The sequence below is a fragment of the Rattus norvegicus genome, chromosome 10, assembly GCF_036323735.1.
Source record: "Rattus norvegicus strain BN/NHsdMcwi chromosome 10, GRCr8, whole genome shotgun sequence".
In the NCBI taxonomy this organism is placed as follows: domain Eukaryota; kingdom Metazoa; phylum Chordata; class Mammalia; order Rodentia; family Muridae; genus Rattus; species Rattus norvegicus.
In genome coordinates, this window is record NC_086028.1 from 62,838,862 (window position 1) to 62,866,726 (window position 27,865).

Below are 27,865 nucleotides of genomic sequence, written 5' to 3' on the forward strand. Positions count from 1 at the left end.
GACCTTTGGGTATGAGTGCAGCACGGGGTGGCATAACCATCACCCTTTGCTGTCAGAAGCCCCACCTGCTGAGCTGCTGACTGGGCGGGGGGGGGGGTGCAAGATTTTTTTTTAAGGTGAGATTATAAATATATCCTGTGGATCGCAATTTCAAACAAACTTGTCAATCTGGGTTGCAGCAAAAGGCGATGGAACTTAGCGTGTATTTTGGGTGGTGTGACTCATAAGCATTGCTTGTCTCCCCCTAGGGAAGGAGCCTGCCCACCCACAAGTCACTGCTGCTGTGCCACTGCTGGGAGAAATAGACCCACTCAGGCACCCCTATCCAAGGACTCCTCCCAAACCTCCGTTTTATTACTGAGCAGGAATCCCTGACACCGAGGGAACTTTCCCTTAACTATGTCACTACTGACCTGCCTCTCTCCCTATGACCTGCCCCCCCCACCTGGTGTTGTGTGTGTTTTTGCCCTCTCCATAAGCTGAGTGCTCTGACAGCCCTTTTGCGGCTGTAGGGGTGGGGGCTGGGCACAAACGGGTCACACGTGTATGGGGGAGCATGCTCAGTGCGGGGTGCACCCACGTACAGCATGCACTTCAGTTCCTACCCCCCCCCCTCCATGAGAAGTCCAAGGAAAAAGATCCTTATAGAAATTGGCCCCTGTGTGTTTTAAGCGTATGCTCAGGCTACATATACACCCGTTGGGCGGCCCAGAAACGTCGTTGATGCACATGAAACAGATAGCAAGTTAGAGCTGGTGCACACACCACAGTGGTCACTCTTAATAACCACCTAGACTCTTTGCTTTCCTATTTGAAACAAGAATGATGTATTTTTAGTCCCTCAGGGAGGGAGTCACACTTAAGTGACCTCTCGGGCACCTGGCCGTCCATATTGGTGGTAGTGAGTGCACTCCACAGGGCTATGGCCACAGACCCAAATGGACACTGACTTGGACACAGAGGGAACCAGAACACACACCTCACCCCAATCCAGCCTCTGACAGCTAGAAGTATTGTGCCTGGGGATGCTTCCTGTCCACCGCAATCCCCACCACGTCCGTCTCGCGGTTACTGGACCGAGAGTCCCCTGGACCACTCCCCAATCGGAAAGTGAAGGTCAAAGTGCTAGCGAGTGTCTCGGTTGCAGACCCTGCTGGAGCGGGCCGCGGCTCCTTTAAGAACCCCGGTCCACTCCCGCCTGCGCGCAGGCTTCCTTTCTCCGAGAGGCTCGGCCACAGAGCGAAGCGGAGCGCCGGGGCGGGGTGCGGGCCGCCCCTCCCCCGGTGGGCAGGGCTTTCGCTGCTTCCTGCAGGAGCGGCCTGGGCCGCGCAGGGGGCGGGGAGAGCGGAGAGCGGCGGCGGGGCGGCGCGGGGCGGCGCGGGGCGGAGGGCGCCCGAGGGCGAGCGGGCGGGCGGGCACGGCGGGTTCCGGGCCAGCCCCGGGGGCGGACGGTTGGCCGCGCGCGGAGCCTAGCCGGGGCCTTGCGGGAGCCGGGCCGGGCCGCAGGGCCGCCGCCGCCGCCCGGGCCCGCCGCCCGCGCCCCCCACGCTGGCCCAGAGGGCTGCGGCCGCTTCGCCGCTGAGGATGTCCCGGAAGGGGCCGCGAGCGGAGGTGTGTGCGGACTGCAGCGCCCCTGGTAAGCGGCGGGACCAGGCCGGGGGCGGGACCGCGCCGCAGGCCGCCGCCGCCGCCGCCGCCGCCGCCGGACGGGCGCCGAGGCCTGGCGGGAGCGCCGTGCGGGGCCGGAGGGCGGGGCGGGGGCCACTGCGGAGCGGCGTCCTTGGCGGGAGGGCCGGCTGCGGGGGGCGCTGTGCGTTGGAGCCGGTGGACATGGGGGGAACCGCCTCCCACCTCCATCTCGGCATCCAGACGGAAGCGCCAGCCTGGTGTGTCAGGAGGGCTGTGGCGGAGGCCGGCAGGCTGTGGGAGGTGGGCGCTAGTATGGTTTGTGTCATCCCTGCCACCCCCGCGTCTTGCACCTGCTGCTCACATGGTCCGCGTGCCCGCCGGAGCGGTAGAAGGCAAGGGGCCTGGATATGGGATCCTAGAGAGCACCTGACAGGGGTGGCTACTCTAGGACTCCAGCCCCGGCTTCCCAAGGCTGGGGCTCCTTGGAGGGCCCGGTGTTCAGGGACAATCTAAGCATGGGCATCTTCCCCGGAAGCATCTCCAGGCCTGCTAGTGGCTGGGAACATCTAGACTCAGCTTTTCCTGTTCCGGGTAGGCCTGTTGGAGAAGGTGTGCTAGGTATTGGCTCAGTCTAAACACTGATCCCTCCTGGTTTCTAGCTCATTGGCCAAGTGGTGAGGGGTGCTTAGGCTCCCCTTGTCCGGCTGACTCCTGAGGTGACTGGACTTACACACTGCTTCCTCCCTACTAACCAGCAGAGTCAGTCAGTCTGAGCTGGTATGAAACCCCCCTGGCTTGCTGAGGAAGTGAATGGAGGGCAGCAGTTCACCAGGCTGATCCCTTCTGTGGGAGGACACAGCAGGTGATGGGACTCAGCAGCTGGCTGGAAGCAGGAAGCTCTGGGCTTTGCCCATCCTCTATAAAAGAAGCAGTCTCTCCATACAGGCTTGGGGTCTTGTGGACTCTGGGCAGTGTAGATGTGATTAGGTGAGAGTGTGGAGTGCTGGTTTGTGGGCCCGTACCTTGTAGTCACCCCTTAAAATCCCAAGATCTGACTGTGAGCCCAAGGAATATGGTCCTGTAGTTCTTGTGGTCTACACTGGAGTGTTGGGAGTTGTGGGTAGCTGGCCATGAGCCATGAGCATGGGATATCTTGTAGATGACTGACTCCGAGACCTCCTTAGGATATGTCATGTTTTACAGACGGGTGTCCATACCCCTAGTTAGCTGGAAATGACCGCTCCCTTTCCCTGGCCAACATCAGGAAGGCCTTGATTCAGGTAGTGCCTTTGTTTCCAGCTTACGCTGTGAAGCTTTGCTCACTCTGGGATTTTGAGGACCCTTGCATTTCCCAGTCTGTGTTCTTGCTTCTGGAGCAGAGGCCTGAAAGATAGAGCAGCTATCTTTTTGTTGTCTGTGTCTGTCTGGCCAGAGCCTCTGGACACCCAGTCAGGGCTGGGAGGAACAGGGTGTGTTAGATGTTAGGCCACTGAGCTCATAGCCCCCATCCTCATGTGACCGGGGCAGGCCTGCCTGAGGACTCTCTTTTCTCCCTCTGATGCAGAACGCAGGTGACCAAGCTGAGGGGCAGAATGTTGGCATTCTCCCACCTTAGCGCCCAGCAACTACTCCCCAGGTACAAGTGCTGGTGTTTGTCAGGACTGCCCTATACCACACTGGGTCTGGCCGATCATGACATTCTTGATCTGAGCCTATAAGCATCCCAGATAAGAAGGCTTGGCATTCTCGTATTCCATGTATGTGATGTATGAGAAAATATAACTCATCTATTCATAGATCCCAGGATAGCCCAAAGTCACAGCGTCACTGTGATAGACCTCTGTATTGCCCAGGTATGGCAGCACGTGCCCTTAAACCCAGCACTTAAGAGGCAGAGTCAGGCAGATCCCCAGGCCAGCCAGGGCTATGTCGTGAGATCATGGGGTGGGGTCATGGAGTCTCTTGTAGTTTATTAACTCAAGAGTATAAGGGAGGTAAGAGGTGAGACCCACCCTTCAGAGACAGGTACGAATATGTTGCAAGGCCTCTGGACACAATGCACCTGCTGTGGCAGCTTGTGCCACCTCACCAGGTGCCATGCCCCTGCCTGCCTTGGAGTCTAGGACAGAACAGGAGTTGGGGTGCACTGAAGAATGTCAGTTATGGCTGGGGATTTAGCTCACTGGTAGAGCGCTTACCTAGGAAGCGCAAGGCCCTGGGTTCGGTCCCCAGCTCCGAAAAAAAAAAGAACCAAAAAAAAAAAAAAAAAAAAGAATGTCAGTTATCCCCTTTCTCTTCCTCTGCCCACTCTGCCTCATCGCCTTGGTCCCAAGCACTCTGACCCGGCTCCCAAGTGTTCACTTCCTAACCCTCAACCCACAGCCTTTAAGTCAGCCTTACACTTTGACAGACTGGGGTAAAGACCTCCAGATACCCAGCCTATAAGTGACCAGAGCTGGGGAGTATTCTGCAGGGTAATGTACACTCAGAAGTCTTCTTACAAGGACAAATGGGTAGACTTCTTGCTTTTGGGGAGGAGGGGTAGGGGTGGTTAGGCCGGTTCCTGATAAGTCTCTTCTATGTGGTCCTGGCTGTCTTGAAACTCACTTTGTAGACCAGGCTGGCCTTGTCTACAAAGACATCCACCTGCCTCTGCCTCCGCCATCTGAGTGTTGGGATTAAAGTTGTGCATGAGCACTGCCCAGCTGGCTTTTGCTTCTTGTATTGGGTATAACTCAGTACCGCCAGGTGAGTGAGTGTCCTGTAGTCTCTATAACTCAGTACAGCCAGGTGAGTGAGTGTCCTGTAGTCTGTCTATCTTTTTTTTTTTTTTTTTTTTTAATTTTGAGACAGGATCTCACTGTATAGACCAGGCTGGAGATTGATCTGCCTCTGCCTCCTGAGTGCTGGGATTAAAGGTGTACCCTACCATGTCTGGCTGTCCTGTGGATTTCAGGCTGTGTAAGCCTATGTGGCCACCACTCTATCCAATGTAAATAACATCTCCATAGCTCTCCACAGCTTCCACTTCTGGCCACACCCCCAAGGGTAACCTTCATCCCCTTGGATTCCTCTTGCCTGCTTTTTTTCCCTCTGGTCTTCCAAGGGTGTGGCCCTTAGATTTGAGGGGGAGAGGCCAGAGCATGGGCTTTATAAGCAGATCTTCTGGCCCCTTGAAGACTGGTAGCTTTTGGTGGTGGCATGAATTTACTTTCAAGGCCTTCCTATGGTTGGCAACAGTTATCTTATCCTGATGTCCCTTCTGATAACCTGGCCACACACACTGGCCCTCACCTACCCATGGAGCAGCTAGAGGAAGACACCACCTTCTCTAGGCCTCATATTTCCTCCCCTCTGCCCAAGTCTGCAAGGAGCTTCTTAGAAACCCTTGCTGGCTTCCCGCTTCAGAACTGGCAGAGGTGGGGTTTGGAACTCTGCTGACTGGCCAAGGTCATTTGGACCTAGAGTGCAGGTAGAATTGTTAGACACAGACTTCCTCTCTGTGTCATCCAGAAATGAGCTGGCACCAGTGTGACCAAGACCAACAGTGTCCCCTGCCCTCCCTTCCCAGTGGAGGTCACAACAAGGGAAAGGAGGACCCTTCTTAAGCAGGGAGAAGGTGCCAGGAAAGCTTTAGAGTTTGAGGCTCTGGGACCACTGGCACTGGATGTCAAGCTGATTCCTGTAGGCCTGGGGTGGAGGCCTCAGGACTGCCTGATTCTGATCCTGGCCTGGGCGTCTCCCCATTCACAGGAAACCCTACCTCTTCAACAAGAGGAATTTAGGCTGCATCATTTCCCGCTTCCTGCCTGGGCTGCAGGAGGTGACTGGCAGGCAGACCCCCTGACCCAGTGGTGTTTGGGAGTGGGGGAAGGGAGTTTTCCATGCCCTGGGGGGGGCGTGGTTCTCATTGTTTGGGTGAAACCGACACAAAAGTACTCTAGGGCTCCCCCTCTTGGCAGAGGTGGCTGGTCCCTTCCCCAGTTCTTAAAGTCAGCAGCTCCTGGGAAGGTGTGTGGTGGTCACTCTGCACGTCCCTCATTGCCTTGTTTTGTGAGATTCCAAAAGAAGCCTGAATCCAGAGACAGCTTCCACTTCCTGTTTCCACTCTGTACCCCCAACATGGGCAGAACTTAAGCCCTGACTCAGTCTGCTCATGACTCTGGGAACTTTGATGGTAACATTGGCTCCAAGGGCCCGAGATTGCCTTATGGTTGGGAGAGATTTCTCCAGTCTCTAAGAGCGTCCTGAGTTCTAATAAGACAAGGCAGAGAGCCAGCCCCATCCCCCAGAACAAGGCTTCCTGAGCCTGGGTGGGGGCCTGGGCAGAGCACAGTGTCCTGGAAGAGCAACTCCCTGCCCCCACTCTGGACAGCACACAATGGCCGCTTTCTCCCCCATGACCTTTCCTTTCTGTAGCCTGAGCCGAGTGCAGTTGTCTCCTCCCCTTTTCCAGAGGGGCTTGATGTAGTGGCATCTCTACTACCCTTGAAGGCCCAACCTCCTACCCATTAGCCCCCATTCCCGTTTCCCACGTTCATTTCATCCACAAGGACTGGAGAATGGCTTCTAGACTGGTCCTGAGACTGCAGAAGCAGAGGGCAGCAGCTTTAGGCCTGGCCTGGTCTCTGGCATTGAGGTGTCTGGCTCTGTATTCCAGCAGCTCTCCTTATTAGCTGTGTGACCTTGAGCAAGCCCTTCGACCTCTTTGAGCCATTTAATCCTCATCTGTAGAGCAAGATAGCACTTCTGAAAGGAATCATAGAATACTTGGTCAGTAAATTCTCAGTACTCAGACAAGGTTAGTCCCATTGTCCCGAAGGCCGCAAACCCACAGTGATGGTGGCATGAGATGGGAGCCTCTCAACTCTGTCAGATGGGGTCTAACAGGAACATGCCCAGGACTGTGTGATATGTGGCATCAGGGCTCCTGCCTCCCCATGGAATGGCTGGGTAGCCATCAGGAGAGGCTGTGCAACTGATCACAGTGACCGTGGGGTAGGAAGCTGTATCCACTGAGGTCCCCAGTGCACCCACTGGGGAGCCTGCATTCCCAGAGGTATAGGAGTTAGAGGAAAGGGCTAGTGACCAGCTTCTACGCTCCTGGGGAAACTGAGTAGACATACCCTGAAGCACTAAGCGTGTGCCAGGCCTGCTTGTGTGCTCAGGAGGTGGGGCTTTTCCACTGGCTCCTACTGATTTCCCACCTCTGCCCATCCCAGACCCTGGCTGGGCATCTATCAGCAGAGGTGTGCTGGTTTGTGACGAGTGCTGCAGTGTGCACCGGAGCCTGGGACGACACATCTCCATTGTCAAACACCTTCGCCACAGCGCCTGGCCTCCTACGCTGCTACAGGTAGGGGACTGAACCAGACAGTATTCTTCCCAGTGTGCAGTGCCCAGGTATCCCCGAGCCCCTACCCTCAGCCCCCCAACAAATACACACATACACCTGTTCATAATATGCAGTTCCAAGGGACAGCAGCCACTGTGATCCTGAGTCCTTCCACCCAGCCCCTTTCCCTGTAGTGTCTACTCTTTAGCTTGGACTCCTCCTGTGTTGGACAGTGTATCGAGCAAGTTGCTTAAACATTCTGAACCTTGGCAAACCCACCAAGGTAAGCCAGCTTGAAGTGCTAAATGGGACCCATGACTTTGGGTGGCCTGACTGGATACTGGGCACATTGTAGGACCTTTAGTGGTGTTTCCAGCTGCAGCAAGCACTTTGAGAGTATCTCCCCCGGTGCCCAGCACACAGTGGGCACTCTCTTGCTTGGCATCTCTGCCCCACAGATGGTGCACACGCTTGCCAGCAACGGGGCCAACTCTATCTGGGAGCATTCCCTGCTGGACCCTGCACAAGTGCAAAGTGGCCGGCGCAAAGCCAACCCCCAAGACAAAGTCCAGTGAGTGGGGCTGCAGGGGCGGTGGGCAGGCCGTGTGCCCTGGGACAGGGGCCTGAAAGGTCGCTTCCCTAAGCTTCTTGCTCCCATTGCTTCCTGTGTGCTCCATGCAGCCCCATCAAGTCAGAGTTCATCAGGGCAAAGTACCAGATGCTGGCGTTTGTGCACAAGCTTCCCTGCCGTGATGATGATGGGGTCACCGCCAAAGACCTCAGCAAGGTGTGAGGGGTCCCTCTTTCCACACCCATGACACCCTGAGGCATAGGTCCCAGAGGCAGCATAAGGTCAGGGAAAACAGTAAGTGCAGACTCTCTGGAGCTCTGTCAGACTGCTGATGGCTAAGAGGCCTCCACTCCCAAGTGGATGCACAAGGCCTCCCATCTGCCACTTGAAAGATAGGAAACCCTGGAGTCCTTGCTTAGCTATCCAGACCTTCATTTCCTCACCTGTAAAATGGGAATGTAGTAACAGGACCTACCTCTGGCTAGTGTCTGCTCCAAGCAAAGACATGGAGGGTAGTGACTGGCAGCTGCTATTATTAATTGGCATTGTCCTCTAGTGGGAAGCCCTCTGGGCCCAGGTTTGGCAAGGCCCCTTGGAGCTGGCAGGTGTGCGAGGAGCAGCCAGGTGGGGGGTTCTTGGGTACACGTGTGTCTGTCACACTCACTGCACACTCTGCTCCTCGCAGCAACTGCACTCGAGTGTGCGAACAGGCAACCTGGAGACCTGTCTGCGCCTGCTTTCCCTGGGTGCCCAGGCCAACTTCTTCCACCCAGAAAAGGGCACTACACCTCTACACGTGGCTGCCAAGGCAGGGCAGACACTGCAGGCTGAGCTGCTAGTAGTGTATGGGGCTGACCCAGGCTCCCCTGATGTCAATGGCCGCACACCCATTGACTATGCCAGGTGAGAATCAGCTAAAGGATGAGGCTTAGGTGGAAGGGAGTGACTGCTGCTGTGTGGCTGAGCCATGTCCCCTCCCCACAGGCAGGCGGGGCACCATGAACTGGCAGAAAGGCTAGTTGAGTGCCAGTATGAGCTCACTGACCGGTTGGCCTTCTACCTCTGTGGACGGAAGCCTGGTGAGCAGAGAATGGGCCTGACTAGGCCCGGGCAGGTGGGACCAGACACACCCAGCAGCAGGTGCCATAGTGACAAAGCCAGCTGGGGAACTGTGTTGCTAGGCAACTGGCTCCTGTGAAATTGCTGCAGGCTCTGGGTTGCTGCAAGTATGTTGGGGCCAAGGAGTGGGGGTGGGCCTGACTTGCAGCCAGCTTCCAATGCTCTTGGGGTGTCCTGCCCACCTCCATTCCCTTTGATACTTTCAAGTGTCACACCCTGCTCATGGTGGGAAGCGGGCTCCTGGATGCTGGTGCCACCTGCTATCAGTGACTTGGCATTTTTATTTTTGTTCAGATCACAAGAATGGGCATTACATCATCCCACAGATGGCTGACAGGTGAGTGCCCACCTGATGCCCTTTCCAGCTATTAGATGTCAAGGTGACTTGACCCAGAGCCCTGCCCCTTTCCAGGCTTCAGAGGCCTGCCCTCCCACCCTATTCCTGCACTGACTAGCAACACAGAATTTGTAGCCTAGTCCCTATTACTGTAGACCTCAAGGCAGGCGAGAAGTGTCAGTTCAACATCCAACAGTCCGCGTGAACCTTGTGATTATTATCTGGAGGGTTTAGGTACAAGGAAAGACCTAACTAGGTTCGGCCATTGTGTACTACCTGCCATGTAGGCTTTGAATGAAGTAATTCCCTCTGTAGGGAGAAGATAACTACAGGGAATTTGTTGACTTTGGAAATACTGGCCAGACCTCCATTGTGCAGTGTGCAGGGGAATAATGGTGAATTTTTGCCTCTGATCATAGCAGCCCCAAGATAACTCAGCAGTGGAGGATATCCCCAGTCACTTACTCAGTTTACAGGACAAGAATGCGCTGGCGCCACCTAGTGGTCCTCAGGGGACTACAACTTGATGCCAGGCAGCACCCCCTGGCATTAGGAGAGGTTTTCCATCATAGCCTGTGCAGGCAGATGGGTCAGGCTGTGCAGCTCAGATTCCTAAACCCAGAACTCCCCTGTTCCAAGACCCTGAGACTCAGTTCTTCTTCTCTAATCTGATCTGCCTAGGGGTGGGTGTGTGTGTGTGTGAGTGTGTGTGTGTGTGTGTGTGAGTGCGCGCGTGCAGAGTCAACACACACACAGGGACGTAGAGTCAGTGGTTGTAACTTAGCACCTCCTCAGAGCCAGCTGCTGCTCTAGAGACACCAAGGTAATGCAGACGCCACCTTGCCCTGAGCTACAACTAAACAGGCAGGACATCAGCAAGAGGTGCTAGGGTGCAGAGGTAGGAACTGCAAGCAACTTGTGTACTACAGCACAATGTGAGGGAATGAGACTGGGAGAGCCAGGTGAGCATGAACCTCGTGGGGAATCCCAGCAAGGGCACAGCCATCCTGACGGAGTTCAAGCATGGCTGGAATGGATATGTGGCAGTAAGTTACTGTATGACTTGAAGCAGGTTGCCTAGCCTGAGCCTTGGTCATCTCAATGCTAATACTTACCCTTTTGGGAATATTGAGAATAATTAATACAAAAAATACAAAGTACTTAGCATTTTTTAAAGAAAGCATTGTGAAGAAGTATGGTTGAACTATATTTATATTTGATGTACACATTACTATTGAACTGTTTTAAGACAGAGCGTGTGGCCAGACATGTAGGCACTCTGCCGCTGGATGAGAAAAGGATTTTAAAGACAAGCCTAGAAGTCTAAAAGCCCAGACCAGAGGAAACAGGGCAGAAGTGGGAGGCGAGGCTAGGGTCTGAGGAAGAAGGAAATGGGGGATGGCTTCTTGTAGCTGAGAGTGGACAGAGAAACAAGCTGGGGAGGCAAAGTCTCTTGCGTGTTCTGTTTTGGGTGTGTGTGGAGATGTGTCTGAGCTTGACATGGGAAGGCAAGAGCCGCCTGCCCCTGGGTAATTGCTGCTCTGTCCTGTTCTTCCCTTTGCTGCCTTCCTGGATTAGATCTCGGCAAAAGTGCATGTCTCAGAGGTACCCACACCTGTTGGCTGCAGGCTGTGAAGTTTGGGTGTTGGGGGGGGGGGTTGGTGTGTGACCTCGGGGTCTCATCTCCCTGAGTTCCCTGCATGCTTGGGAGGTAACCAGCAGGGCCCAGACCGTCCCTCATGTCTGGCCTCTCTCCTCCCTCCTTTGTCCACAGTTTGGATCTGTCTGAATTGGCCAAAGCTGCCAAGAAGAAGCTACAAGCAGTGAGTCTGCCTCAACAAGCTAGGACTTCTTAGAGCAGCCCTCTCCAGCCTTGCCAGGCTCCTCCCTCCAGTCACCTCCCCATGCCCTTGTCTTGATCCTGGTTCTGCCCTCCAAGTGTGTGTCCAGAGCCTCGCCTCTGGGAGGAGGAAGTAACCTGGACTCTTCCTTGCACATAGAACCTCACCCACCCCTCAGTTCTAGGACAGGCTGGGTGACAGCGGGGTCATGAAACTTCCCACATCACACAGCCTCCTGACAGACCCTGGGCCCCCTCTCTGCCTCTAGCTCAGCAACCGGCTCTTTGAGGAGCTCGCCATGGATGTGTATGACGAAGTGGACCGGAGAGAAAATGATGCAGGTGAGGGAGAAGGGACCTGCCACAAAGAGCCAGGACCCAGTGAACCAGGGAAGGGGGTGCTGCTCAGAGGCCACTGGAGTCCCTGTCACACACGACCCCCTCCCCCATACACCCTTGGGCAGCGCTAAGCTGTCAGCAGCCAGCCGCCTCTCTACCCACCAGGCACTGGGGCTCATCTTGCTCTGGCTGCCTCCCACTCTGGCTGTCTCCTCAGCCATGCTCCACCCCTACCCTGCATCACTCCTCCCTGGCCACAGCCAGATTCCAACCCAAACTCTGGGTCTGGCCTGGTGGGCCCTGCCTTGTTGTGTTGTCAGTGGGCGGGCCTCACTGGGCCTGGCCCAGAGTTTGTGTTGGTGGAGACCCTGCTTCCTGCCACACTGGCCCAGTCTGAATAGAGGAGGGCCTGGGGGGCTCTGCTCAGTGCTCCTCCCCCTCTTCTCTGAGGGTGCATTCACAGTGGGTGATCTGCTCCCTGCCCTTCCCCCACAGTGTGGCTAGCTACCCAGAATCATAGCACCCTGGTGACAGAACGCAGTGCTGTGCCCTTCCTGCCAGTCAACCCTGAATACTCAGCCACTCGGAATCAGGTGAGGAGGGATAGGCAGGAGGCCTGGATGGTTTCCTCTCTGAGAGCCCTGCCCTTCCTGCCAGAGACAAGCTGGCACCCAGGCAGGCTCTCCTGAGGCCTCCCTCAGGATCTGACTAGGAATGGCATGAAGCTATTCTCTAGTACTGGTGGGTACTTCAGCCTCCTAAGGGCTCCCTTGGGTGCCTTTGCTGACCTGGGCTGCCACACTGCTGATGTGGGGCTGGGTGTTTTAGCTACAAATAGGCGGATGGCAGGGTCCTGCTTTGTTGTCCTGTTCCAGCCCCTGAGCCAACCAGACCTGTGGTCCCTTATTCTGGCCTTGCCCTTTCTGCCTCGCAGGGACGACAGAAATTGGCTCGTTTTAATGCCCGAGAGTTTGCCACCTTGATCATCGACATCCTCAGTGAGGCCAAACGGAGGCAGCAGGGCAAGAGTCTGAGCAGCCCCACAGGTGGGAGCACGAGCAGGCCACGGCGGTGCTGCAGGCCTCGGTCACCTCTGCCCAGGCACGCGATAAATGTGTGTGACTGAGCAAGCCCTGAGACACAGGTCTTCTGTCTTTAGACAACCTCGAGCTGTCTGCACGGAACCAAAGTGACCTGGACGACCAGCACGACTACGATAGTGTGGCTTCTGACGAAGACACAGACCAGGAGCCCTTGCCCAGTGCTGGCGCCACGCGGAACAATCGTGCCAGGGTCTGAAAACTGACCCTGCTCTTCCCTCCCGTAGTCTCCTCTGTTCCTTCTGGCCTCTCTAGACCCAGCTCCATGTTTTTTAACTCCATGACCTATAGCACTGGTCAACCTCTGTCCCTGAGACTGACTGGCTTCTGTCCCTGCAGAGCATGGACTCCTCAGATCTGTCGGATGGGGCTGTGACGCTGCAGGAGTACCTGGAGCTGAAGAAGGCTCTGGCTACCTCCGAGGCCAAAGTGCAGCAGCTCATGAAAGTCAACAGCAGTCTGAGTGACGAGCTTCGGAAGCTGCAGAGGGAGGTGAGCACTGTGGCCGGGGAGTGGCAGAAAAGCATCCAAGATTCTGGGAGTGGGGTCACCCTTTCCAAAGGTGGTACCTACCTTGACCCAGAGGTGGACACCATTATGTACACTCAGATCCACAAACTGCAGGCAGAGAACCTGCAGCTCCGGCAGCCACCAGGACCAGTGCCTGTACCCTCACTTCCCAGTGAACGGGCAGAACACACACTCATGGGCCCTGGTGGAAGTACCCATCGCAGGGACCGCCAGGCCTTCTCTATGTATGAGCCAGGCTCCGCCCTGAAGCCCTTTGGAGGTGCACCTGGGGATGAGCTCGCCACACGGCTCCAGCCTTTCCACAGCACAGTGAGTAGCCTGCTGGCCTTGGTTGGGGAAAATAGGGTCACAGCTTATCATGACACTGTTCTGCTTCCCTCAGGAGCTGGAAGATGATGCCATCTATTCAGTACATGTCCCTGCTGGCCTTTACCGGGTAAGCAGGACCTGGGGACGGAGGGTGAACCCTGCACCAGTGAGTCACCAGCCCCAATAGCTGTGAAGCTGCACTGGGACACTGAACTACAGTGGGAACTGACTCTGGCCCTTCCCTGGTTTTCAGATCCGGAAGGGGGTGTCTGCCTCTTCTGTGACCTTCACTCCCTCCTCCCCACTGCTGTCAAGCTCCCAAGAAGGAAGTCGCCATGCGGTAATGTTCATCCCAGTGCCCAGGGATGGTGTGGGCTTTACAGTTCCAGATTGTGTGCTCACCCATCACCCTTCCCCCCCCCCTCCAGAGCAAGCTTTCACGCCACGGCAGTGGCGCAGAGAGTGACTATGAGAACACACAGAGTGGAGAGCCTCTGCTGGGGTGAGCATCTGTGGGTCCTCCCAGCTCTGCCAGCACCGGGGGGAGGTGGTGAGGGCCCAGCCGTGCAGGTGCAGGCAGGCCGTCAGTGACTAGAATGGCTCCTTTTCTCTCCACACGTGGATTAGACTTGAAGGGAAGCGATTCCTAGAGCTGAGCAAGGAGGATGAGCTGCACGCTGAGCTGGAGAGCTTAGATGGAGACCCAGACCCCGGGCTCCCCAGCACAGAAGATGTCATCCTAAAGACAGAGCAGGTCACCAAGAACATTCAGGAGCTATTGCGGGCAGCCCAGGAGTTCAAACATGACAGGTAGGGTGGGCACAGGTTCTTGTTAACCTGTGACTACTGGGTGGAGGGTACTGCTAACTAGGGTCCTCTGATGCTGGGACTCTGAGAAATCCCTCATCCAACTTCTCTCTTCCCTGACAGCTTTGTGCCCTGTTCAGAAAAGATCCATTTGGCTGTGACTGAGATGGCCTCTCTCTTCCCAAAGGTACAGGGGCCACAGATAAGCAGAGTGGGAGGGCCTTCGGGTGGGGCAGAGGCAGGTAAGCTGCCTGGGTGGAGCCAGTCAGAAACCTGGCTTAAAGTCCAGGGCTCATCCTCCTCCCTCCTCCCTCCAGAGGCCAGCCCTGGAGCCTGTGCGCAGTTCACTGCGGCTGCTCAACGCCAGCGCCTACCGGCTGCAGAGTGAATGCCGGAAGACAGTGCCTCCAGAACCTGGCGCCCCTGTGGACTTCCAGCTACTGACTCAGCAGGTGATCCAGTGCGCCTATGACATCGCCAAGGCTGCCAAGCAGCTGGTCACCATCACCACCCGAGAGAAGAAACAGTGACCACTTTCCCTGCCCTTACCCACACCCTGGGACCTCACTGGCCATGGGAGCTGGGCCACTCCAGACACTAACCCACCCCCAACAGAGCCACTGGCACAAGTGCCCTTAGTGCCACCATTCTCCTCTGGCATCCAGGTGCCCTGGTGTCCACACCCCCTTAAGCCCCAAGGATGGGAATGTGAGGTGACAGGACCATCTGTCCCCCACATTCCACGCCCCTCCCTCTGTACATAGCATCCCTGCCCTGCTGATACGCAGGAGCCTCAAGGAGTCCCTCCCAGCTCTTCACCTGCCTTCCAGGGCCCCCTCAGCAAAGGGTGGGACAGGGACACTCCAAGTGGGGCAGCCCCGCCTACTGCACCCTATCCCCATGAGCCAGTTCAGCCCTGGGGGGTCGAGCAGAGGCACCCCCTCCTTTGTGCATTATCTCTGGGTGTCTCTGCCCCGTAGCCAGCAGCCCCCCCGCTGCTCTTTCATGACAAATGGCCCCTGCCAGAGCACAGGCCCCAACTTGTGTGCCAGGGTCCCCAGCAGCAAACACTGGAACGTCTTTCTCTCCCCTACCCCTTAATTTTAACTTTGTGGTAACTGAGTGTCCCTGCGTTCTTACAACTGAGTGTGTGAGCGGCAGTGCCGTGCCAGAGACCTGGTCCACCTGGAGCTCTGAGGGGCAGGGGAACCAGAGTAGTGGGACCAGCATTGGAAGTCAGCTTCCCTCTACCCAACCTGGGACGGGGACTGTCAGGGTCACCAGCTGTGGTCCAGTTGCTACCCCTACTTGTATCCCTATCCTATAAACTTAAAAGGAAAACCACTTCCCTCCATCTCTCCCCATCCCCTGTGGGAAGTGTGCTGACCAGGCAGAGGACAGAGCACCTGCGCCTGGGGCTGGCTCCCCGGGTCCCCAACTCAGCTGGTGGCTGTGGAACTGAGCCCCTCTCCCTAGCCTCTGCAAGGCCAGCACCCACATCACTACCTGTACCTACAGTGACCCACCCAGAAGGCCTGGGGATCTGGCTGCAGCTGAAAAAGCTGGCAAGGCACTGACAGCACCCACCAGCTATTCCCCCAACCACCTTCCTAGCCTGTGGTGGTGGGTAGCTGTCAGAAGGTGTGTCATGTACATTTGTATCAAAAATAAATAAGTGACCATGTGCCACTTCTGATGTCTAGAGGTCAGAGGTGGGGCTCAGCCCGGTATTCAGTTCTTGGTTCAGGTCATTGTCCCTGCTACTTATGTGTCACAGTCCCTGTCTGCAGTCCTTGCGAGGCTGAGGCAGAAGAGCAAATTTAAGGTTGTCTGTGAAGAGTCAGGAGCGTGTGTTGAGCGGGGGACACATGCAAAAAGGTGAGCAAGTGAGGAGTGCCAGCACCGGGGCTGCGCAGGCCAACTACTTCATTTGAAACCGGCCTGATGTGATTCTGATAACCCTGGGACACTGGGTGCCTCGGGGGCCAGCCAGCTCCACTCTAACTCCCCCCAAGGGCTTGTGGCCTGAGGGGAGTGTGACTGCGGGCAAGATACACTCACCCGACTCCGAATTCTACTAAAATAATTTAATTAGAAACAGGAATTTGTATCAGGGAGGCTAGAAGGATGATACTCCCAAGAAACCAAGTGAAGCCTCTAAGGCCTCTCCGCCTGCCGCCAGGGGGCGCCCGCGGATGGCCCACGTGGCAGCGGTCGTAGAGGGGCGGAGCCGCTCAGTCCGAGCTCTCCGAGTCAGGGCCACTATCCGGTGTGGGTGGGAGCAGGGGCCGTCTTCGAGACCGCTTGATCCGGCGCGAGGGCAAGGGCAGCCTCCGTTTCAGGATAGCTGTGGGAAGATGAGAGGTCAAGAGCAAGAAATTCCAGAGATTGGGCGTACCTGCTGGGGGTTGAGGGGCTTCTCACCAGCCACGGTGTCCTGGCTGTCTGACGTGGGCCCCCAGTAGATACTCTCGCTCCTGCGGAAGTTCCGGTGCAGTCTCGTGCAAAGCGTAGCCAAGGTGAGCAGGACCAGCAGGAAGGTCAGGGCCATGGCAGCCCAAGCGGCCTCTTCAGTACGTGGAGTGGGCCCTCGAGCTACCCGGGGAGGCACTGCTGCTCGAGGAGCTGGGGAAACCTGACCCGGACAAGCACAACCTCCAGGGTTGCCTTGCCCACTGGGCATCTGAGCCTCTGTCCTGAACCTACCATTGCCTTCAGTTACCCCAGTCATCAAGGAGACCGGGGCCACAGATGAGTTTCCCAAAGTCCGCTGCTGGGCCTTCAGGCTCTGTGAAGAGGCCAAGGAAACCCTCAGGCCTGAGGGAGTGGATTGTAGACCAAGGGCAGCACGGAGACCCCTTTTCTTGACAACACTGAGTGAGGACCTCCTGGGTCCTCTAGATGTCACCTCTACACCAGGAGGTCGCCAGCTCCGCAGAGCAAAAGCCAGAGTCGGGGCCTAAGGAGAAGAGAAATCAGCCCCTACTCTCTGTTAACCCAATATTCTCTCGCCTCCAAGCCCGGTCCCAGCACCCCTCACCTGTACACAGCGTCTCCCACACAGCTTCCCTCTTCTGGGGGCTGGCATCATGGGAGTGGGCCCAAAAAGATTGTCAGAGAGAAACCACACACTCTTTCTCTGCTTCCGCCTCCGTCGCCGCCACTGCCTCTTCAGCCATTGGGCAGCCCAGGCTGGCTCTATCCAAGCCATCTCCAGTGCAGTCCCCCATGCTGTCAGCACCAAGGGCTATGAAAGAAGGTAAACAGCTAAAAGGGAAGAAGACCCTGCGTGTTTCCCTTTCTCTGCCCATAGTGCATAGCACAACACCCTGGTTGTTTTTTTTTTGGGGGGGGGTTGTTTGTTTTTGGGGGGTAGGGCAAGGAGATGAGACAAGTTCTCACTACATAGCCCCCGCTGTTCTGGAATTCAATATGGAGGGTAGGCTGGCCTCAAACTCACAGAGATTTGCCTGCCTCTGCTTCCAGAGTGCTGGGGTTAGAGATGGTGGCTACCAAGCCCAACTTTTTTTTTTTTTTTTTTCAGAGCTGGGGACCGAACCCAGGGCCTTGCAGTTGCTAGGCAAACGCTCTACCACTGAGCTAAATCCCCAACCCCCCAACTTTTTTTTTTTACTTTTTACATTTTTGATTTCTTTTTGTTTTTAGCACAGCTTTCACTAACCACTTACTTACCCGGTCCCAAGGGAGACTGAAGTCAGGAATGAGTGTGGGCTTAGCCACACACAAATGGGCCAAGACAGCAAGCTGGAGCTTCAGCCAGAGGTGGGCACAGGGGTGGTAGAAGAAAGTGATACCCTCAGCCTGGAGGGAAAGCAGAGATACAAAGTCAGGCCCAGCCGCTCCCAAAGAATCACAATTTCCCCCATCCTAGGCTCCAGGATAAAGGGGTTATCAGAAAGTGCCTGTCCACTTTCAGGAAAAGGCAAAGGCCTTGAGTACTGAGACATATGCCTCTCTAATTCACCTCTCTTCTCCATCAAGTGCACTGCCCCCACCCCTAAAGATGAACCTCTGGGAAAGGCCTCATAGCTAAGTAACCCCATTAGACTCCAAACATGCTCCCTCACCCCCACGCACACATGGTGCTGGGAATCAACAGCAGGACTCTTACCACTGGCCTGCATCCCTGGCCCTCAATGAACAGGCTTCAGCTGTACATCTGACTGTGCATTAATGGTTCTATAAGTCCCAACTTTAGACTCTACCCCTCATATGAAGACCAAGTCTTCTATTTCTTGATCTAATCCATGCACTCTCCCAGGAGTATCCATTTTGTCTTTTTTTTTTTTTTTTTTTTTTTTTCCCGGAGCTGAGGACTGAACCCAGGGCCTTGCACTTGCTAGGCAAGCGCTCTACCACTGAGCTAAATCCCCAACCCCTCCCAGGAGTATCCAAAACACAACTTGACTGCACAATCCCAGGATAGGACTAAACCAGAGAAAAGAAGGTAGGTATCTCAGAGGAAATGAGCCTGAATCCACATGTGTGGTAAGAGCCCATCAAGATGGAGATAAACTAAATCAGATGAAGATAATTTACATCTTGACAAGTCAGAAGGGAATTCAGCTACAAATGTGAATTCTAAATATAAATCATAAACTCCAATGGATTATGAACGGAAATAACTGGAGAGGGGCTATCTGCAACAAAGAGGCAGCCAAGTCCGACAGTGCGCCTGCTATAACCCTAGCCCTTTAATAGGCAGAGGGATCAGAGCTTTAAGATCATTCTTGGCTATATAACAAGTTCGAAGCCAGTTTGGGCTACATGAAACCACATATTAAAAAGGGGGATGGGGCTGGAGAGATGGCTCAGTGGTTAAGAGCACTGACTGCTCTTCTAGAGGTCCTGAGTTCAATTCCCAGCAACCACATGGTGGCTCACAACCATCTGTAATGGGATCTGATGCCCTCTTCTGCTGTCTGCAGATGGCTGCAGTGCACTCATGTACCTAATATAAATAAATCTTTTTTTTTTTTTTTTTTTCTGGAGCTGAGGACTGAACCCAGGGCCTTGCGTTTGCTGGGCAAGCGCTCTACCATTGAGCTAAATCCCCCACCCCGCTTCTATCTCTCCTTTACCCAACTTCACACACTCTTTTTTTTTTTTTTTTTTTTTTTTTGTTCTTTTTTTTTTCCGGAGCTGGGGACTGAACCCAGGGCCTTGTGCTTCCTAGGCAAGCGCTCTACCACTGAGCTAAATCCCCAACCCCAAATAAATCTTTTTTAAAAAAAGGGGGGGGGGGATGGAGGGACCTGGAGATACAGCTCAGTGGTTAAGAGCTTTTGCTGCTCTTCCAGAGGATCTGGGTTCATTCCCAGTACTAACATAACAGTTCACAACCACTTATAATTCCAGATCCAGGGGATCTGACCACCTCTTCTGAACATACAAACACAAAGTCCCCAGGCAGTGACACACAGGCTTCTAATCCCAGTACACATGCAAATGGATGTCTGTGAGTTCAAGGTCCGGTCTACAGAGCGAGCTCAGAGACAGCCAGTGCTACACAAATGCTATCTCAAAAAAACCAAAAAAGCAAAACTAAACTAAATAAAAAAACAACAAAAAACCCACAGGCAAAAATTCATACCCATAAAATAAATCTAAACAGTTTTAAGAGCATTCATAAAAATTGAACTCGGTTTACAACACATTAAGCGCACACTGCTAACATGATACAGTGTTTTGCGAGCCAAACACTATTCATTCACGTCTCTTGCAGAAAATCAGAGCCTAGAAAGACAAGAGAATCCCAATCACACCAGCATTGGGATGGGGGTTGTCTTGCTACCTTCAGAGTTCCTCTCGGTGTTACTTGCCACGCGTCTAGCTACTCGATAGAACACCTGAGCCCAGACTACCGATCTGTCCTGGGACCCACAAGTGGAAGAAGCCCTACCTCTTTTTGCACAAAGTGGTAGAGGGGTGGAGCTGAGAGCCAAGAGTGACAGAGGTAACCTATGAGAAACATTCTGTCGCCAGGGAAGGATCCCAAGATGAGCCCCTGATTGTACTTACCTGTCCTTGTCTCACCTGTGTGTAAGTCACTCTTGGTAACACCTACACATGGGGAAAGAAGAGAGCAGCTGGGGACTTCGTGTTGGGTGTGAAGAAGGGGACAACTAGCCCCAAGCCCTGGGCTGAGATGCAGACGCTGGAGACTGAGGGCAGGAGAAACCAACAGATGTCCCAATCGGGCGACCACCGAGGGTGCAGCGAGGCCGTTCATAGTTCATACCCTTCTCGTCCTCGGCCCTACAGGGTTCCTACCTGTGGAGGCAGAGGCCACAGGCCTTCGGGACAACGGGTTCCTGCCTCCTCCGCCGGCTCAGCCACCACCTGTGGGTCCAAGGCGAGGAGCTGGGCGTTGGTCTCTGCGAGGGCCCCGCCCTTTCGGTTCCAGAAGTAGAGGCGCAGACCAATGAAGGGGCCTCCGAAACCCCTCGCACGCGCCACTCTTTCCAGGACAAAGTTTAAGCAAAGCGCTTTGAGATCCTTCGGCCAAGACCTTACCAGGAGCCGGTCGCCTTACCTCGTGAAGACTCAGGAGACCCACCAGGGCTACCAGAAGCAACCGGGACGGAGGTGGAGGAGGAGGAACCATTTCAGCTGGGCCAGCAGCAGTCCCGCCAACCAGCTAGCTGCAGCGCCACTCGCGCGCGCCCCCGACCTCGCGCCGCTCGCGCGCCCACGTAGACCGCGGCTCGCGCACAGCCCTGCTCCCTCCTCGCCCCGCCTCGTGTCCCGCCCCTCCTACCCCAGGGCCGCCCCCGCCCCGCCCACCGCCTAGCACGCCTTACTCGCCAGGCCGGCGCACGCGTCCTGAGCCCAAAGCCGGAAAAGTTAGTCCCAAAGATCTCCTGGCCTCCAAGCCAGCCCGACCAACTCCCTCGCCCCCGAGATGTGTCCCGGCGCGTTTGCGCAACCATCAGAGCACAACTGTATCGCCTGAGTGGAATCCCGGAATCCCGAAAAGGGCGGGAAGTGAGATCCTTAAGGACCGAGTGACCCAGGCGGAGACTTGTGTGCTCTTCTGGCAAACCCGCTAAGCAGAGAATTATGAAATCCTAGCTGTCCCAGAGAGAGGGTTCAGGCTCTAGCGCTTCGCCTTCTCGCTGCCCCATTCCTGCTCTCGCTAATAATAAGTCCTGAGCCTCGAGCTGTCTTGGGGGTGGGGGGGGGCTGGGGGGGGTCTTAGGCTCCTCTTACCTCAGGCCCAGAAGTCCCGAGAAGCCGGAGCTCTCCTGGTTTCCGCTCTCGTTCTTTGCCCAAGATTGATCTGGGAGACAGTGGTCCGAGGGGCTACAGTGCTCAGCTGGGCCTCCCTGCAACGGAGCGCCCGGTTAAGGATTGATGATCAACACAAAAGTTTGAAACAGGCCTGCTAGATGGCTCAGTGGGTAACAGTGCTGGCCTCCAGTCTGACTACCAGAGTTTAATCGGTGAACCTAAGTGGTTTAAGGAAAGGCCTGATTACGGCATGTTGTCCTCTGACCTAGACACACACACACACACACACACACACACACACACACACACCTAAATAAATCTTTTTAGGTTCGAAATACATAAAAAAAAAAAAAATAGCTATTCCAGGCATCTCCCCTGTGCCCTGACGTACCAAGGAGATCCTTGCTCATCCACCCTTGCGGGAATGACCAGATGTTGATCTTACCGAAAGATCCACAATGCACCTCTTTACCAAAGCCCCACCTCGGGGCTAAACATCCCTCAATTCTCTCCCCAACTTATTCTGCAAAATTTGAGGCTCTTTCCTTTCTTGCAACCCTTCCTGGTGAGGAAGTGGAGACGCCAAGCTCTTGAAGAGCGTCCTTGGGGGTGGGCTGGGGAGACCACAAGTGTCTATGGGCTAGTGCCCAGATGCGACAGCCACCTCCCTCAAACTCGCGGTCAGTATCAGATGCTTCAGTCAGCCTCTGGCCAGGTGCAGAGTCCCAACCCTGCTGCGTTACAGAACAGTTCCCGGTCCTGGCTGGGCCGCAGAGCCAGGCAAAGGAGAAGGATTTATATCTCTAGCTGCAAATGCAGCCGCGACTGGGAAAAGTGAAGCCAGCGAGAGATCGGCACTTTGCTCCCTCCCTTCTTGCTTTTTTTGCTACTCACCAATAGTGGATCCTGAGGACGCAGTGACCCAGGGTCTCCCCTGGCAGCCAGACTTCATAGAGGGCAGGGGTAGAAGCAGGCGCCTCACGTTCACCCCGGCCTCCAGGCTCACACACACACCGCCCCCCTCCTCCCACCCCACTCCTTTCCTAGCACTCCCCTTTATTCCGCTCTCACTGGTTGGCCCTCACGTCCCCGCTCCCCCTTTGCGGCCCGGCTCCCTTTCACCCTCTGCTCCTGCTTGTCGCAATCGCTGTACAAAGGGCTGGGGGCGGGAGTGGGGGGGCGGGCGAGGGGAGCTCGACCCGAACTGGCTGTCTCCGCAGGGCCACGACCAATCCGGAGCGCGCGCGCCCTCCCGCTTGGGAGGACTCTTGACAGCCACGGGCGGCCGGGCGGAGCCGCGGGCAGAGCGGGGAGCTGGGCGAGGGGACAGCTCCGCTCCCCGAAGCCCAGTGCCTCCCGCCGGGGACTGTCCTGCCGAGCCATGCCTCCGTGGCCAGCCGCCCTGGCGCTGCTGCTGGCAGCGCTCGCCCTGCTCCTCCTGCGCCCCTGGAAGCGCGCTGTCGGAGCGCGAACCTCGGTCCGGGACCACGAGGAGCAGGAGGTGGTGAGCGGAGGCCCCGCCGACCACTTCAGCGACCGGCGCGAACCGCTCCCCGGGGGCTGCAGCCTCATTTGCAAGCCGTCCGCTCTGGCCCAGTGCCTGCTGCGCGCTCTGCGACGCTCGGCGGCGCTGGAACCGAGCCCGCGCTCCTGGCTGTCGGGGCCCCACCTGCAGACCTTCTGCCACTTCATCCTGCCTGTAGGGCCTGACCCTGAGCTAGCCCGCGAGTACCTGCAGCTGGCAGATGATGGGCTGGTGGCTCTGGATTGGGTCATAGGACCTTGTGCCAGGGGCCGCCGTGTCACCAACCCTGGGAGCCTTCCTCCAGTACTACTGGTAATCCCCAATGCATGGGGACGCCTCACCCGCAATGTACTGGGGCTCTGCCTGCTCGCCCTGGAGCATGGCTACTACCCGGTCATCTTCCATCGCCGCGGCCACCACGGTTGCCCACTAGTCAGCCCCCGACTACAGCCTTTTGGGGACCCGTCCGACCTCAAGGAGGCTGTGACTTATATTCGCTTCCGACACCCGGCGGCACCCCTGTTCGCGGTGAGCGAGGGTTCAGGATCCGCTCTGCTGCTCTCCTACTTGGGGGAGTGCGGCTCCTCCAGCTATGTAACCGGCGCTGCCTGCATCTCGCCAGTGCTACGCTGTCGCGAGTGGTTCGAGGCTGGCTTGCCTTGGCCTTATGAACGTGGATTCTTGCTGTACCAGAAAATCGCTCTCAGCAGGTGGGTAACGGGAATTGAGGTCTAGAGCTCTGCTTGTATGAAAACAGACCATTGTGGTTAGGTTGGGGCAAAGTTCTCACAAGGTTTCCCAAATTGTTCAAACCCTATAATTGACATAAAGCTATGAAAGTGGGTTTCAAGCCATAGATAGCCCCAGGGCCTCCATTAGGGCCCCATCAGTTCATCTCAGTCTTAGGTGTCCTAGCAACCGGTGGTCAGCAGAGGCCTGCACCTGACATTTACCACTTAGTCCACAGCCAGATAGGTCAGCAAACAGGGCTCTGGAGGCAATTGCAGCCGAGTATCTGTCCAGAATGTTTACTTTCCGACTCTGAGGCAGGAGGCAGCACGAATAAGAGATGTGGCAGCATTTGATTTATTTAATTCTTTAAACTGACAGATGTTTTACATATTTCTAAGAGGCGAGTATGCAACACTTATTCGTGTGTTTGTTCTTTCTGAGTCAAGGTCTCACACGACTCAGGCTTTACAGCTGAGGGGGTGTGTGCCCCTGAACTCCTTCACCTCCTGAGTGCTGAGATTACAGGCATCAGGCACCACACACATCTACTAAAAACAAACAAACAAACAAAACCACTAAACTCTTAGATCTCCAGAGAGCGCGCGATTTTAACACCAGGCAAGACTGTTGCACAGAAACCACTTGAGCACCATTCCAGTCTTCCCTAAGAGATGGCAAAAATGAGGTCAGAGGCATTCTGGCAACAAATAGGAAAACCCAGGACATGGGGTCGGGCCTGGCTGGGGTCAAACCCTGAATTTATAGGCAATCAGCCAGCCCTTTTAAGGCTCACCCCTCTTTCCGTCAGTGGAGTTAATAACACCTCAGCAGGTGGCTGTGACCATTACAGGAAAACCCTGACCTGCCAATTAGAACTCTTTCTTTTTTTCTTTGCCATTTTACCTCCTTCTATTTTGGAAAGGTCAAACCCTGAGGCTGAATGAGAGGTGCTGCCATGGCAACTCAGAGGTGGTTTGGTACAGGGACAGGGTACTCTAGTCTAGCTTAACTGCTGTAGTTTCCACTCCAAAATGACCACCTTTAGTGCTTACCATAGACTCAAACCAGAAAGTTGGGGAAGGGAAATGAAGAGGAAACCAAGGCATTTAGGAACCAGCCACCCTTCCTGTGGAAGTCTGGGGTTGGAAACTCATGCACAGATCTAAAGTCAACTAACAGGGCTGATTAATCTCCCTAAAGGACTGAGCTGGCCACCTGACCTCCTTGTGACCCTTCCAGGCCCTCTCCAGGGATCGGAGAGCCCCCGGCCCCCCATTGTCCCCACTCCCCCCCAGCTCCCCCTCCCACTCCCTGTAATTTGCAGGCCCCTATTTAGGAAATCATCTGATAGACTGATTCTGGTCCCAGTTGTTTTCTCTACCACCAAGCACTTGCTAGGAGCACGTGAGTGCCCCAGGGGTCGGTGTCCCCAACCAAGGTCATACCACCAGGCATCACATCAACCAAAAAACGGGAAGGCAATGGCTGGAATAGAACGGTGATTGATTGTGGGAGAGGGAGAGGCACCACCTCCTAGTTTGGATCGTCTGAGACAGTGAGTTCTCTCAGGAGAAGCCTCAGAGGAGGCAGGTCATGACTCCCTTACAAAGGGTCAAAAGGTGAGGTTACAGGGAGAGCTGTCTCTAGTCAGCAACTGCAAAGTCAAATGTCCCAGGGACAAATAGTAGGAGTGACAGAGAAAAAATGATCACCCCTATGGAGGAGCCAAACATATGCATTATACCAGAAATTGTCTGACCTTAAATGATGTGAAAGGGGTTTGGGGGACCAGAAAGATGGTTCAGTGGTTAAGAGCACCATTGCTTTTGTGCAGAGGACCCTGGCTCAACTTCCAGCACCCACATAATGACTCACAACCATCTGTAACTCCAGCTCCAGGGGAGCTTCTGGTTTGCATGGGCTCATGGTTCACATATACATGCAGGCAAAACATTCACACACATGAAACACGTCTTTTAAAGGGGCTGTGTTTTCTTGTGTGTGCAGGGGTAGGGGGGTGAGGGGGCTCTGACTAAGAGACTGAGACTCATTGATTGTCATTGCCTGGAACTCCCAGAGAGCCACTGGGCGGGCTTCTGCCTCTTGAGAGCTGGGATCAAGGACCCTTGCCACCAGACTTCTCTTTTCTGTATTTCAAAAGCCCAACGTCTCTGTGGCTAGACTCTGGCCTGGATGCCGTCTCCACAGTAACTTTACCTGTCATCTAATGTTCTGATTTCTCCATCTCGCTCTCTCATTCACCTGTGGTCAGGTATGCTTCTGCCCTGGAGGACACAGTAGACACCGGCAAGCTCTTCAAGAGCAGCTCCCTTCGAGAGTTTGAGGAGACATTGTTCTGCCACACCAAGAGTTTGCCCATTAGCTGGGATACCTACTGGGATCTCAACGACCCACTCCGGGATGTGGATGAGGCTGCTGTGCCTGTGCTGTGCATCTGCAGTGCTGACGACCCGGTGTGTGGACCACCAGACCGCACTCTGCCTGCGGAACTCTTCCACACCAACCCGTATTTCTTCCTTCTACTCAGTAGCCATGGAGGCCACTGTGGCTTCCTGCGCCCTGAGCCCTTGCCAGCATGGAGTCACGAGATCATCTTGGAGTCCTTCAGGGCCCTGACTGAATTCTTCAGAATGGAAGAGAGAATGAAAGGGCTGAGCAGGCGCAGGACTTCATTTTTAGGGGGCCGGCGTCGCTGGGGGGGCCTGCAGAAGCGAGAGGTTTCCCCTTCTTCCAATCTGGAGGAGATCTTCGACTGGAAGCGTTCTTACACGAGGTGAGAGGTGAGGCTTACCTAGGGAAGACCCTGGACCTGCGAGATAGATCCCACAGTATCACAGCGAAGGGGGAGGGGGGACCTGCACCCCTCTCTTAAAGTGGAGAAAGAACTTCCACCCTGAACGTACTACCTAAAGAAGAATTGCCCTGGCTCTGAGAAACATTGCACATCCTGCTCGGCCCCTGGCCACTGTCTTCTGTCATCAAGTCACAAGCAAAGCAGCAGCCCTGGTGAAGTTTCAGACTGGAGAGAAATTCTGGCTCTCCTAGCTGGGAGTCCAGGCAGGATGAACTTATGAGAGTCGATGGGTGGTTCTGTCCCACATAAATAATCATCTTGGTGACTCTGAGTCTCGAGCTGGAGCCACTCAGTACAGAAAGGACAGGATGTTTGTGTCTCTGTCCCATTTCCCTCATGTGCTCTGCGGTTGTGGTTCTGCTCTGACTCGAATATCAGCAGCTGGGGAAGCAGGCTGTCCCAGTTGCCTAGCTCTCCCCAGTCTGAAAGCCAACAGAGGCAGGAGATGCTGGGCCGAGGCCAGGGTGGAGAGAGCTAGCTAGAATGTGAGTGTCTGTCCCTGCCTCTCATGGTGGATAGAAGCTCCAGGGCTAACCTAGGCCTCTAAGCCAGGCTCTCAAGCTGGTTCAATCCATCTCCTAAAAGTGTTTTAGAAGTAAGAGGTGCTATTACCCAGGGTCTAAGGGTTCTGTTAGATCATGGCTGTGGTAGCCAGGTTAGGCCAAACACACACACACACACACACACACACACACACACACTCACACACACACCCCTTCAGTTCTGATCCAGGAGATTCCTCCAGAGAGCAGCAGCCAGATGTGCTCCTCCTGAAATGTGGGCTTTCTCACAGTCAGTGACAAGAGTAACAACCCTCATAAGAGTTTCTGATCAGTGTTCTGGCACTAGCTTCTCCCTTTCCACAGCCAGGCAAGAGATATGGGAGCAGAGGAGGGCAAAAACTCCAAGAGCACGGTGAAGGCAACCCCACTATTCCTGAGTGTCTCACATTACAGCTTTGTCTGCTCAATTATTCAGAAAGCCAAAGCTGTTTTCTGGATCCATTCACTCAGCCAGTGAGTGGCCATTTGGTTTTATGAGGGATAAGGCTGAAGACCAGAGAGCAGTAAGCTAGACGTACATAGCTTGGATTGGACTGAGCCTTTACAAATTATTTTGACAGCTGGACATCTGGATCCATGTATTGTTAAGATTCATAATCTACCCTGAAATTTTGTTTTTTATTTATCCATGGTGCTTGGGCCTTGCTTGCTAGGCAAACCCTCTACCACTGAGCTCTACATCCAGTCCAGAAGTTATTTTTTTAGTTTATCAGTGGGAAAGAAGGCACTTGGTTTAGACTTAAAGAAACAAAACAGTTTGAAAGAGGCCTTCACAGCCAAAGGACAAAGAGAGCTCACAGGTGCACCAGGGCTTCCATTCCAGGTTTGGATAACCTTGTCCTACCTAGTCGGGTTTTCTGTTTGCTTGTTTTGGGCTTTTGTTTTCTGCTTGGCCAGGAACTCACTATGTAGACCAGGCTGCTCAGTACAGAGATCCACCAGAGAACTGGAATTAAAGGCTCTCCACCGAGCCTTCTAATCTTGTTCTTTTAGATTAAG

The 27,865-nt window shown here is 55.0% G+C and overlaps 3 protein-coding genes across 10 annotated transcripts; 2 read left to right on the forward strand and 1 right to left on the reverse strand.

Moving 5' to 3' along the window:
• Positions 1–1,303: 1,303 nt before the first annotated feature.
• On the forward strand, positions 1,304–15,647 carry Git1 (GIT ArfGAP 1). 4 transcript variants are annotated; one of them, XM_039086946.2, is made up of 21 exons: positions 1,304–1,636; positions 6,852–6,985; positions 7,423–7,535; positions 7,646–7,751; positions 8,221–8,438; positions 8,520–8,614; positions 8,949–8,991; positions 10,570–10,596; positions 10,766–10,814; positions 11,101–11,173; positions 11,666–11,763; positions 12,105–12,216; positions 12,330–12,463; positions 12,610–12,762; positions 12,895–13,110; positions 13,184–13,237; positions 13,364–13,450; positions 13,539–13,612; positions 13,738–13,920; positions 14,041–14,104; positions 14,235–15,601. In XM_039086946.2, exons 1-21 carry the CDS (start codon positions 1,585–1,587, stop codon positions 14,445–14,447), a joined length of 2,298 nt encoding a protein of 765 aa, XP_038942874.1. In that variant the 5' UTR covers positions 1,304–1,584; the 3' UTR covers positions 14,448–15,601. The 4 variants fall into 4 exon arrangements, with proteins under 4 accessions (XP_038942874.1, XP_038942875.1, XP_063126041.1 ...); NM_031814.2 differs by having other exon boundaries at positions 1,533–1,636; positions 12,880–13,110; positions 14,235–15,647; XM_039086947.2 differs by lacking the exon at positions 10,570–10,596 and having other exon boundaries at positions 12,880–13,110.
• Positions 15,648–15,989: 342 nt separating this feature from the next.
• Tp53i13 (tumor protein p53 inducible protein 13) lies at positions 15,990–22,380 on the reverse strand. 5 transcript variants are annotated; one of them, XM_039085537.2, is made up of 7 exons: positions 22,066–22,380; positions 21,151–21,266; positions 20,212–20,280; positions 17,611–17,739; positions 16,958–17,164; positions 16,342–16,876; positions 15,990–16,264 (listed from the first exon to the last, which is right to left on the reverse strand). In XM_039085537.2, exons 5-7 carry the CDS (start codon positions 17,126–17,128, stop codon positions 16,152–16,154), a joined length of 819 nt encoding a protein of 272 aa, XP_038941465.1. In that variant the 5' UTR covers positions 17,129–17,164; positions 17,611–17,739; positions 20,212–20,280; positions 21,151–21,266; positions 22,066–22,380; the 3' UTR covers positions 15,990–16,151. The 5 variants fall into 5 exon arrangements, with proteins under 5 accessions (XP_038941465.1, XP_063124755.1, XP_063124754.1 ...); XM_063268685.1 differs by having other exon boundaries at positions 19,975–20,280; XM_063268684.1 differs by having other exon boundaries at positions 19,960–20,280.
• Positions 22,381–22,473: 93 nt separating this feature from the next.
• On the forward strand, positions 22,474–27,865 carry Abhd15 (abhydrolase domain containing 15). The gene is made up of 2 exons (NM_001107025.1): positions 22,474–23,406; positions 25,701–27,865. Exons 1-2 carry the CDS (start codon positions 22,553–22,555, stop codon positions 26,224–26,226), a joined length of 1,380 nt encoding a protein of 459 aa, NP_001100495.1. The 5' UTR covers positions 22,474–22,552; the 3' UTR covers positions 26,227–27,865.

Bases quoted from the DNA above. Each gene is read 5' to 3' on its own strand.
- Git1 (NM_031814.2), top strand. From the start codon at position 1,585: ATGTCCCGGAAGGGGCCGCGAGCGGAGGTGTGTGCGGACTGCAGCGCC. The intron at 10,815-11,100 runs GTGAGTCTGCCT...CTCTGCCTCTAG, and splicing joins CCAAGAAGAAGCTACAAGCA to CTCAGCAACCGGCTCTTTGA. The intron at 13,111-13,183 runs GTGAGTAGCCTG...TGCTTCCCTCAG, and splicing joins TCCAGCCTTTCCACAGCACA to GAGCTGGAAGATGATGCCAT.
- Tp53i13 (NM_001105818.1), bottom strand. From the start codon at position 20,545: ATGGTTCCTCCTCCTCCACCTCCGTCCCGGTTGCTTCTGGTAGCCCTG. The intron at 20,002-20,211 runs GTAGGAACCCTG...CCCCATGTGTAG, and splicing joins TGTGGCCTCTGCCTCCACAG to GTGTTACCAAGAGTGACTTA. The intron at 17,165-17,610 runs GTAAGTAAGTGG...CTTCTTTCATAG, and splicing joins TCAGTCTCCCTTGGGACCGG to CCCTTGGTGCTGACAGCATG.
- Abhd15 (NM_001107025.1), top strand. From the start codon at position 22,553: ATGCCTCCGTGGCCAGCCGCCCTGGCGCTGCTGCTGGCAGCGCTCGCC. The intron at 23,407-25,700 runs GTGGGTAACGGG...ACCTGTGGTCAG, and splicing joins CAGAAAATCGCTCTCAGCAG to GTATGCTTCTGCCCTGGAGG.